At 49.9% G+C, this 12106-nt stretch overlaps 1 protein-coding gene across 1 annotated transcript in view; it reads left to right on the forward strand.

Annotated features, from left to right (window-relative positions):
• Mylk (myosin light chain kinase) overlaps nucleotides 1–12106 on the forward strand; it is a 180579-nt gene that overhangs the window by 69186 nt on the left and 99287 nt on the right. The window contains 1 exon segment of the mRNA XM_032900154.1: nucleotides 2556–2708. Coding sequence (XP_032756045.1) covers nucleotides 2556–2708 — 153 coding nt within the window.

A 12106-nucleotide genomic window follows, 5' to 3' on the forward strand; every position in this document is an offset into this window, starting at 1 on the left:
CCTAAGGGCCAATCTTGGGTCTTAGTGACAGCTTCACTTTGACTGGGCAAACCTAAACAAGGGTCAGCGAGCATTTCCTCCAGAAAACCGGTTTGTAAATCCTTCTGGGTCTCCAGGGTACATACCTGTGTAACGACTATCCGACTCCGCCGTTGTGCCGCTAAGACAGTGTGGAAAGTTAATGACGTTAATTGTACTTCCATAATTAAGTAAAGCTCTTTGACTTTTGTTTTTGAGACAGGGTCTCTCTATGTAACACTGAAATAAGAATTTCACGCAATCTCCTCGTGTCAGGAATTTTTTCTTTTCTATTAAAAATATAGATCAATACATTTTAATATATTAATGTGTATATATATATGTTACTTAAATAGCACTTTTGATTTGCCAGATATGTGAAACCAAATTGCATGAGTCAGTGCAAAAAAGTTCTTTCGTGCAGTGGACAGTGGTTACCAGACACTCACAGCTGGTCCATACGCAGGAAATGAGTGTCATTGGAGTGCTCAGCCGCAAATGGGCTCTCTGTAATGTTCATCCCAAGACTCAGGACCACCTCAGAAAATGGGACAGAAGACCATAAGATCCAGAAGCAGAAGAGGGCTGGACTGAAACAGGCGACACAGAACGGCTGCATTCATGAGCTCACAGCAGCTGTGGCTGCCCGCATGAGACCTGTACAAGATCCAGCCGGTTAACATTCTAGAATGGAGCAGGGAAGGGCTCATGAGCCCCACCTCTAGCTAATGAGAGCTATCGTAGTGGGTGGCTTCTGGGGGAGGGAGAATCTGTTTTCTTTAAGGGTTTACCCCCTTAAGGGGCAGGCCTAGCATGCCCCATTCCAAAGAATATATTGGGAACAGCATAGATTGGACTTCATGAGTTAATCAAACAAAACAAAACAGATGCAAAGTTGCAGGTTGAGGTGGGAATGGATCTGGTAATCGTAAAGGGGGCAGTTGGGAAGACCATGACCAAAGTACATTGAATGAAATTCCCAAAGAATATATATACATATACATATACATATATATATATATATTTGTTCTAACAATACAATGTATTAGATAAAGTATGTAATAATTATGTGCTGTATTTTAAATAATTGTAAACAGTTAAATGCTATAATTTAATAATTATATATTATAATTATTATATATACACATACATGCATATGCATACACATATACATATATAATAGGCTGCAGATGGGGTTTGAACCATGGGCTATGTTTGCTGAAAGTAGTTGGAATTGAGCATGGCGTAGACTTTGGCTATCCACACTTTTCCCACTAGAGGGCAGTAGTGCTTAAATTCACCTTCCGTGGCTGCTAACCCATCCAAAGGAGCCTCTAGACTGGGAGTTTCTTAGCTCTCAATCATGACTTGTTCTGAGCCAACCAGCAGCCTCTTCTTCCGCAGCTAGAGGAGTCGGGGACTGTGCATCCAAAAAGACAGGCTCTCTTAGTGCTTGCCACACATGTTGGGACAGAGGAGACAGGCTGGCGACAGTCATGTAGCATGCTGGTGATCTCAGGTTTTAGGGGTGTCATTGTTAGAAAAATAAAAGGGAAGGGGAGTCAGTCCTTTCAATGGTAAGATTCTGGCCCCTGCCTTTCCTCCCTCTCTCCACCCCTCCCAGTCACACTTTTATGGAGTGCAATGGATTGGGAAGGTTCTTTTCCCACCCCTCCCCCACTACCTCCCCACCCCCTTCCTTGGCAGTCTCTGCTAAGCTGTCCTGGAGACATGAAGTGTTGTTATAAGCAGAAGAAAACATTGCTTTGTGGGGAGGGCTGTTCCTCACTAAACTGCCTGCCTCTCCTGCCTCCCACCCTTAATTTTATGAGGTGCAAACTAGGACTGGGGGCCTGGCAAGAGAAGGAACTGACAGTTGCTTCCTATATGGCAGAGGGACACATTCCTGCTAGCAGACCAGACTCTTCAGTAAGGAGACAGACTATTTCCCTATAAACAAAGGTTCCGTTATAGAATGATAAAGTTTTAGAGCACGCAGTGTTGTGAGCAGCCCTGACGCTAACTGCTTACAACCCGTTGCCATGTAGGACTGCATAGGAAGAGGGTTTCTAGTAGAAGTGGCATTCATTTCCCATTCTCTGTGTTTCTCTCTTTCTTGAATACTGAAGCATAGTTTATTGCACAGAGGAAATGATATTAGGGTGGGGCTGCTGCTTTGCTTTCTGATCAATATCTATGATGGGAAGTGGAATGGTTATTTCTGGAGACATCTCAAAGGAGCGGAGAGCCGCATGCCCAGTCTGGGTGAGGTCTATTCTGTCTCAGCCTGGGCTATGAACCAAAAGACCTTGCAGGATTCTTCCCAAGTGTGGAATAGAGATTACCCCAAAATGCCAACTGTCTGTCCTTGCCGCCCCGCCATGCCAAATTCTTCCAGAGTGACTCTGCCCTGTCTTTTCAGGCCTGCTCTTGTCCTCCATGGATTGGGGCCGACCCAAGTTGCCCAGCTGGGGTCAGGGCTAGTCCCCTCCACCATGTGCTCCTGGTCTGAGCCCTTTCTATGCTTCCCTCTGCAGGGCAGCCCATCCAGTTTGCTCGCTCCATCTGTGAGGCTGGCGAGGCCGAGCTCCACATCCAGGATGCCCTGCCTGAGGACTGTGGCACCTACACCTGCCTGGCTGAGAATGCCTTGGGGCAGGTGTCCTGCAGTGCCACGGTCACGGTCCAAGGTAGGATCTTTCAAGCATGTTGCTAGATGCATTTCCTCCTACAGACACCTGAAGGCATTGAAGAAAGAATGTTTTTATAAGACCATACGATTGCCGGCCAAATCCAAGGAGCAGAACTCTAAGTGGAATTGTGGTTTCTGGCAGGCAGCTATGGAGCAGAGGGGCTGCTGAAACATCTAGGGACAAAGGACTTTTACACAGAAAGTCCTGAGTGCAGGCACACAGTGGCCACCTGACTTTCCAGCGCTAGAGAGCATGAGGCAGGACAATCCTGATTTCCAGGCCAACCTGAGATATATAGAAAGCAAGACCCTGTTCCGAATGAAAGGAAGGAAAAAAGAAAGCAAAGAAGAAGGGGAGGGGAGGGGAAGGCCCTGACCTGACCATGAAGGCAGGCAGATGGAAGAGATGGTCTCTGGGGATCCCCAGGAATGGGAGTCTGCTCCCCATCCCTTGTCCTCACTGGGTCGTGGGCACTGCAAGACTTCAGGAGGGTATTCACGTGTCATTAACACGCAGGGGCCTCACGGATGACTCTGCCCTCAGGGGCTAGTGAGGAAGCAGTTCCTGAGACACCTGACAGTCACAGGGTTTTCCTCACCTACCCCGACCCTGCCCTTCCCCCATCCACGCTTGCTTTCAACCACACCACCCTGTTGCCAAGCAACCTGATTATCACAGTCATCCATTGGTCACCCAGCACTTAGTCCTCAGGAGTCTCCAGGAATTGTAGGCTCCACTGACCCTGCTGGGCTGTGGATATTCACGGTGGCTGTTTATAGGAAGGGAAGGTGTCCAGGCCGCAGGTAAGCCTGGTCTCACCTTTCCTCCATTTGTGTCCCCAGCTCCTAACAGTGTCTGTATCTGCTGGATGCTTGGTCTGGGTAGACTGTGCCTGTCGCCCCTGTCAACCAAGCAAAAAACTACACCTCATTTCTTTTGTCCCCCACCAAATTCAGGCCTCACAGTAGGACGCTCTTGGAGTGTGAACAGCCACATTCTGGGGGTGGGGGGGCTGCATGAGATGGCATGACAGAAAAGGGACGTCTGCCTTCTCTCATCCCCTCAGCTGTGTCACCTCACCGAGACTCTGAGCTTAGGGGACAGTGTTGTCCCTGTTTTATACAGAAGGGTCTAATGGCCTTGACGCCAGTGGATCTTGGACAGCACAGGGTCGTAGGTAAAACTGGTTTCTGAGCCCAGGTCCTGGGACCGAGGCCGAGGTCGCCTCATAACTGGCCTTTCTCAGAGTACTCCTCCCCTGACCTGAGGTTGGAGGCTAGCCATAAGGGGAAGGAAGGGAGCTGTCCTTCCCTAGGGCTCAGAGAGCTTCTCTAACAGACATGTGGCCCGTGTCTGCTGCCCTGTGCATCCATCTGCCAGGAGAGACTTGGATTTCTCTGAAGAAATGCCTCTATGTGGAGTCATGTGTGAACCCGTCTGCCCCTTCCTTCCAGGAAGCCTTCTGCACTGGGGTCAGAGCTAGCAGTGGCCCGTGAGAGCTTTTCTGGTACAGACATGGAACCAACTTATCTCCACGGTTCTCATGCCATGGCTGCTGGGGCCCTCAGGGGACCATGGTATGGATTTCCAGGAAAGCACAGAAGTTCACAGCCTGGTCTTGCAGGCCTAGGGCAGCAGCTTTTCCCTTTTCCCAGAGGCTAGTCAGCCTGTAGTGGGCAGGAAAGTGCAATGGGCTGAGCCACTTTACCCAGTCTTGTATCGACAGCTTCCTCTGATAATCAACAACGAATCCCGTGTCTGCCTTCAATTAGAGACTCAGCTAACAGTCTCTCTCCCTCTCTCTCCCTCTTCCTCTCCTCTCCTCTCCCTCTCCCTCTTGCTCGCCCCCCCGTGTGTGTGTGTGTGTGTATGTGTGTGTGTGTGTGTGTGTGTGTGTGTGTGTGTGTGTGTGGGGGTGTCTTCAGATGAAGGATGAGGAACTCTGGGGTGTTCTCCCAACTCCAGGGTATTGGGAAGGCTGGGGAGGGCTGCATGGTTGCCCATCTAAATATGTCTTAAAGCAAAAGGAGAAAAGCTGCAGTGTAACTCCATCAGGACCCCTGGATCTGCTGTCAGCAGCCCAGTGAGTGAGTGCCCTCCTGGGTGGGGGATATGCTGTCCTGTCCAAGTCAGACTGAGGCGCAGAACCATAAATGGAAAACAAGACAGATAGAACCACACTGGAGCCCGATGCAGCCTTCCCTGCACAGGGCTGGCAGAGGAAGCCTGGCACAGTGACATTTCTGGCACCCTGCCCCAGGTGCCTTAGAGGTTCCAGACTGCATCTCCCACCAGCGTTAGCTTTGCAGTTACTCTGACTTTCTTAGCAGCTGTGTTGGCTTTGGGCCCCTGGGAGTTGTTAAGGGGACGTCTTCCCTCCTGCCTCAGTTGCTGCTCCATCCTGCCCTAAAGCTACCCAGGCCTGGTTCTGTGCTCAGAGTGCATGGTGCAAAGTGTGAATACAAAGCCAGCTGCCTGACCTGAATTCCAGTCACCACCTCCTATTCCTGCCACCTGGGTGTCAACTCTCCAGGCACCACCTTCCTCTGTGACCTGGGAGCACTGGCACCGTGGGGATTAAATAGATGGGCCGTGCCTTGTCCGCGCGGGATGTTCCACATGTGCCGTGACGATGAGTGTCCAAACTTTGAACAAGAATGTCCAGGAAGTGCTTTTATGAAAGAATCAACCCGCTGAGGTATTATCTGTCTGTCTGCTAGGTAAAGAACAGGGAGGATTGGAAGTTCAAGGTCAGCCTGGGCTGCACAGCTCCAAATCAGAAACAGATTGAGACCAACTTTAGGGCACAGGCTCCCGTGCCGCACCTCAAGGCTCTGACCACAAGGTGTCGCAGTGCAGCAATACATTGCCCTCTACTTGCCATTCTTTCCATCGAGGAACTGATTCTGCAGCCACGGTGCAATCCACCCCCCACCCCACCCCCCCCTCACCCCCACCCCACCCCCACCCCCCCAGCTCTTTCTGAGACTTAGGGAAGACACGGGGACTCTTTCTCGTCTCCTTAGCCTTTGGTCAAGATTTCACAGGCGTTCAGATGTCACTCTAGTTCTTGATGTCACTTTCTCCCAGAAGCCTTCCTTACTCACCTCAGAATAAGCCTGTTAACACCCCGTGTCTCTTGTTGCCCTGACTTACCAAAATCTTTGCAAAGGACCTGCATTCATCTGGTCTGGGGACACTGTAAGGCACAGGTCAGACAAAGGCCCCACTCTTGCCCTCTGGTGGAGATGGAGGCAGCCGTCAAGACCCAGCTTGACGTCACAGGCCGATGCATGCTCTTAGGGAAATGAAGAGATCTGAAGATGTCTTTCCGGGCTTATCTGCCATCCTCACATCCCTGTGCTGGATGTTGTTCTAGGCAGGCAGCAGGCAGCAGGCAGCAGGCAACAGGCAGCAGGAGCAGGCAACAGGCAGCAGGCAACAGGCAGCAGGCAGCAGGCAGCAGGCAGCAGGCAACACAGCAAGTACTTAAGCCCTGGGGTGGGAGCAACACCAGCCGACTCAAGATGCCCACTGACTGGAGCCAGGTGAACAGACTGGCAGAACATTGCCGGAGAGAGTCATGTTCTGCAGGCCCTCAAGGTTTAAGCATCTACGGTCTTCCTGTTGGCCTCCCGATATTGTATTTAGCACAGGGCCTGTCCTGGGAGCCCCTGGGAGCAGGCGAGCAGTGACTGAGAGAGCAGTGAGGTCAATAAGACTTCCCCACATGCGGGGACGTATTACCTCAACTTCCCCAGTCATCCAAGATCTCAGTGCTCTAGTACGATTCTAAGAGACCTGCAAATCAGCTATCAACAGCCCTCATCAAAGGTGCCTGCTTCCCCATTATTAACCAGGCCACATAGTCTTCCCTCCCCATCCAGAATGGATGAATCCAGGTTCCTGCAGTGTCCTGGAAGATCCAGAAACAGTTAATAGCTCTCTGTATTATCAAGTCTGAGTCCTGGGCAGGGGACTTCCTTAGGCTAGGATATTTTCAAATTACACCACACACATGCCTACACACATACTCTCCTATACACACGCAGGCACACACACAGACACACACACACACACACGCATGCACGCACGCACACATACACATACACACACACGTACACACATACACACACATACACACACACACACACACACACACACACACACACACCCACACACACCAACACACACACACACACACACACACACACACACACACACACACCAACACACACACACACACACACACACACACACACACACACACACACACACAGTATCTATGCCAAGGCTAAATTCTTAAGCAGCAAGATGAATTGCTAATCTGCTAATTGTACCTATTTTGACATAGTTTCTCCACTAATGGTTTGTTTGTTTAACTAAAGGCATGCTGAGCCTGCACGGGGTACATAAGGACATAAAATGTGGGTTAGGTAAAAAGAAATTGGATGTGGAAATATATTTTATGAGGACATTTGCTAGAGGGTTTGTTTGAAGAAGAGTCCCTAGTGAAGAAACCAGGTCCCTCTAAGGCAACCAAGTTCTTGACTCTGAACGCCTAGGCATGCGGCCTCTCCTATCCTCCTCCTCTGCTCATCCCAACTGTGTACATGTAATGTGGACCTTATACCATCTGTCTGCTGGCGTAAGTCATGGACCCTGCCCTCTGTCCGCCGAGCATACTGGCTGTCTTTCTGACCCTCATACTGGCTAAAGAGAGACTCCTTGAAGGAGGAGAGGCAGCATTGTCTGTAGCCTGCTTTTTAAAGCTGTCCTGAGAACCTTGGTCCGCCCGAGCATCTGCTCACGGCCTTTGAAACTTAAGCAGTGAGTTAAGTGGTGTCCGTGTACCCCAGCTTGTCATTTTCTTCAGGCTGGGACCTTCACACTGCGTGGAGGCTTGCAGGCCAGGATGTGTGCTTCTGGTACAGAGCTCCGAGCTGGCGCTTCACTTTACTAATTGGACAATTATAGAGGCTCATAACTGTCCAGTTTTACAGCCCTCTGTAGACCATAGGCCCCCATTTCCTGGCTTGCAGACCTTGACCAAAAATACCATCCAGAATGAAAGCCTTGTGTTCCCAGTGGCAAAACGTGCCCCAGTTAGGACAGCACAAACAGCAGTGCAGTTTCCAGACCTCACGGGCAAACAACTCTGCGGGGTTGGCTGTTGTGCCCGCCTGTTTAGTGTGGTTACAACTTCTAAGCCCTTAAGAAGGCTGGGGTTGTAGTGGCCCTGCCTCTCGTTTAGCAGCCCGTCATTACTGGTCAGATCATTTTGGAGACGCCATGCGTCTCGTCCCATTTGCTCTCTTCCTTGAACACATTTCTTCCCACTTGCTTCTTTGGTTCTGAGAAGTCAGCAGGGGGAAGAAAGGTCAAAAATGCCATCAAAGTAGTCCTTGAGCTGACTGACTTTCCAAGAAGGCTCTGTCGGATTAGGGCACAGACTTCTGTTGAAAGGGAATTTCAAAGTTACCTCCCTAGGGATTTACAGCGTGCCAAGTGCCCTGGAAATGGGAAGGGGCTGGGCTGCCTTCCTGCAAGGCCAAGAAACCAAGCCCTGGAGTGTGGGAGAGGAGGCACTGGTCCCTGATGAAGCCACCACACACACTGCGATCTGAGCACCAAGTCAAAGAAGGGGGGAGATTGGCTATAGATGCCCCTCTGTTGGTGACTTTTTTGAATTTCCATTGAATAACGGGGTTGAGAGGGAATCCAGTTCGCTATTGGAATGGCATTTTGCATTGTGGTAGCTAAGGAAAATGGTTCATGTTCAAGGACTAAAGAGATTCTTCAGTAGATTCAAGATGAAGCCGGGCATGTTCATTGAACACACTTTTGGATCCATAAACTCGGGACATTGGAGAGCAGCAGGCTGGCCAGCATACGTTGTCCAGGGGTGGGGGTGGGGGTGATGATGGTCGTAAGAAATTCAGAATCAAGCTATTTTGCCTACTAAACTCATAGAAGGTTGTGGAAGGACAGTAGAGGGAGAAAGAAGGAAATTTGTTAGAGTAAACCAAGAGACAATGCACCCAGGACCAGCCTCCTGGACGAAGGCTGTGGAAGGCTCTTCCTCCCAGGTCCAGGAGGAGCTGAGGGCTTTTCTGGCTTATGTTTAGGGAGCAGCTGGTACTGCTTATTGTTCTGGACCAGGTGAGCACACGACACAACGAGCTACTTCAACCCGTGGGCACTGAATTTTCTCCAGAGTTTTTCAGAACGTTGCGTTTGTTCTTGAACTGAAGTCACGCTGTTGGTTGGGGTTTTCGAGGGGGAGTTCTGAAAGGAAAAACACAATTGTGTAGACAGACAGGGTGGCTTGCTGCAGTGCATTTCATACAACTTTCAACCGTACGGCATCATTTTCACATGCTTCTGAGCTATCTTATCAGCCACTCCTCCTTGATCATAGTTCATGTCTTCTCAAGGACGGGCTGAGCCTGTCCCTTCTCTCAGTAGAACAGTGGCACTCAGTTCAATGTGGGACATGGGAACCAAAACCTAGAGCAAGATAAACTCACCTTGGACGGTTAGTCTTAGACTAGTGAGTACCTCCAGACTCCAGAACGCCGGCCTCTCCTCTCCCGGGCTTGCTCTCAGCAGGAACAGGAAGCACAGTGGTGGGAAAAGCCGGGTATATTTAGTCTAGCCCCTCTGGAGCTGGATACAGGGTATCCACCCCTGGCCCCAGTAATCACTCCCTTGGCGTCTGTGTACTGTGGGAGGACAGTGCCCCGACTTCCACATGAAGAAAGCTGGAGATCTCTCACCCCTGAGGCTGGCTTCCTATTATGACCTCAAAGCAAGACATTCCCAGAGTAAAGGATCTCTGAGCTAACAGGCAGTCCTGGCCCTGGGCATGGGCACAGTATTTGGGTAGTGTCTTAGTTAGGGTTTTACTGCTGTGAACAGACACTATGACCTAGGCAAGTTTTATAAGGAACAACATTTAATTGGGGCTGACTTACAGGTTCAGAGGTTCAGTCCATTATCATGAAGGTGGGAACACGACAGCACCCAGGCAGGCATGGTGCAGGAGAAGCTAAGAGTTCTACATCTTCATCTGAAGGCTGCTAGCAGAATACTGGTTTTCAGGGAGCTAGGATGAGGGTCTTAAAGCCCACACCCACAGTGACACACCTACTCTAACAAGGCCACACCTACCCCAACGGGACCACACCTACTCCAACAGAGCCACACCTTCTAATCATTCCACTCCCTGGGCCGAGCTTATACAAACCATAACAGGTAGTATTTGGATGACCTGCCCTGTTCTTAGGTCCCCAGAGAGAAAGCAAGAAACCTGGTCCAGTCCTTTGTATTCTCATGCCTCTTGGCCACTGCAGCCCTGGGACACCAGAAAGCCCACCTTCCTCCCTTAAATGGGAGTGTGCTTGCCCTAAGTCTTGCCAAGAACTCTTCCAGCTTTACCTCCATGGCTGCTGTTGATTGACTCTGCTCAATCAAAACAACCAGTGGGATTCAAGAAAGCAAATTGTTTATACATAATGACTGGTATTACATATCGGTGTAGGCTCTTTTGAGACAGGCCTTGAACTCATTGTGTAGCTGAGGCAAATGAATCTGAATTCCTGATCCTCCTGCCTCTCTCTCTAGACTGTTGGCCTTCATGAGCATGCACTATTATACCCAGCTTTATGAGCTTTATGTGGTTCTGGGAGTTGAACTTGGCTTAAGTCATGCACTCTACCAACCAAGCCACACCCCCAGCCCACAGCTGTTTTGACATAGTTTCTTTGGGTCATCTAAAAGTCCTGCAGTGGGATCACAGTACACCCTATACTCATCTATTTGTGTTTTAGTCGTTGGTAATAATGAACGTTCACAGTCCCCCTTTTGCCTGACTGGGCTCCACTCTGCTTTTTCTCAGCAGTCAAAAATCTGCTTTATGAGTGAGCTGCAATGTGCTGTTGTCTGTGGCACTGCCACAGCTTGCTGTGGTCATCAATGGAGAGTGCTGATTCCCTTTGGAGAGGCATCTGTGGTGTGCCCTGCCTTGCCCTCAGGAGGCCTGGGCGAGTGCCAAGTACAGTAGGCAGTGGCTTGGGACTGGGGATCCAGGAAATTAGTGCAGGCTCCTTTTCTCAGGGTGTGTAAAGGAAGTCGTTTGCTGGGAAGCCAAGGCCCTCCCTGTTGTCTTAGTCCCAGTGCAACCCATGTTCATTGGAAGGTTGGCCATTTTCTCACCCCATGAAGAAGTTGGGCTTATTGACAGCTGTTCACTGCCCTGAACTCAGATCCTGCGTGATTTACCCCGCACCTGCTGGAGGGATTCAAAACAAACAAGAGTGCCAACCTGCAGGCTGGAGAGCAAATTAATTCCCAACATTCCATTCTTCTTTCCATGGTCCCTGTAGGACTAAAGGAAAGAAAGAGTGGTAGCCACTCCACGTCCTAACCCCAAGCTGGTTCTTCTGATTCCTCTCTTGGGAAGGTTCAGCAAAGTCCCATTGATTTACTTTGAGATCTGCCCCATGGTGTCTCTAAGCATGACATCACAGAACTCGCTTTGGGCCACTTACAAACAAGCAAGCATACGAGTCAAACATAATCGTCATGGAGGGCTCAGGATCCACGGCTTCTTAGGATGCTGATAGGTCCCCTGTGTGACTCTAGGCAGGCCAGAGTCAGCCAGTCCTCAGGAGACGACTACAAATGCCATTGGTAATGAGTGTGGACAATGTCTTAGGGAGGTTCAACTCGGGATTTTCAACTTTATATTGTTGTGAATACATAAGCATCTGGTGGAAACCCGCCTCAAATTTTAAATTTTGAATTCAAGCATTTCCTGAGCTGGCGGTGTGAGCAATGGTAAGGAGTGAAGAGACCCAGTCAGTATTGTGACCCCAAAATGTCAGCAATGTGACCCCCAAGACCAAACAGCCAGTCCCCTACAGTGAGCTGTGCCGCTGAGCTGGGAAGACTCTGGAGGGCTGTTCACCAAGTGCATTTTCAGCTTCTGATCCTTTGCTGCGTATAGTAGGTTTACAGGGAAGCACGGGAGCTCACCAGCACTGTGGTTGCACACATTGGTTTCACATTCTGTCTTCAAAACTCCCTGAATCCCTGAGACAACCCTAGAGACAGGCAAGGAAGTGCGGCTTCAGGTAGAGGCAGAGACCTATGTATGATCCAGATCTGGCTCCAAGCCTCAGGTTTCTGCCTGTCCTGGCTAGTTTGTTGTTGTTTTGTCTCGTTTTTATCCAGTTGTCACAACTTAGAGTCCTCCAGAGAGGAGGTAACCTCAACTGAGAAAATAACCTCCATAAAAATCAACCTGTAGACGATTGGTGTCTAGAGAGCCCGGCCCACTGTGGGTGGTGCTGCCCCTAGTCACGTGGTCCTGGATGGAATAAGAAAGCACA

This window comes from Rattus rattus, chromosome 4 (genome assembly GCF_011064425.1).
Source record: "Rattus rattus isolate New Zealand chromosome 4, Rrattus_CSIRO_v1, whole genome shotgun sequence".
Lineage (NCBI taxonomy): Eukaryota > Metazoa > Chordata > Mammalia > Rodentia > Muridae > Rattus > Rattus rattus.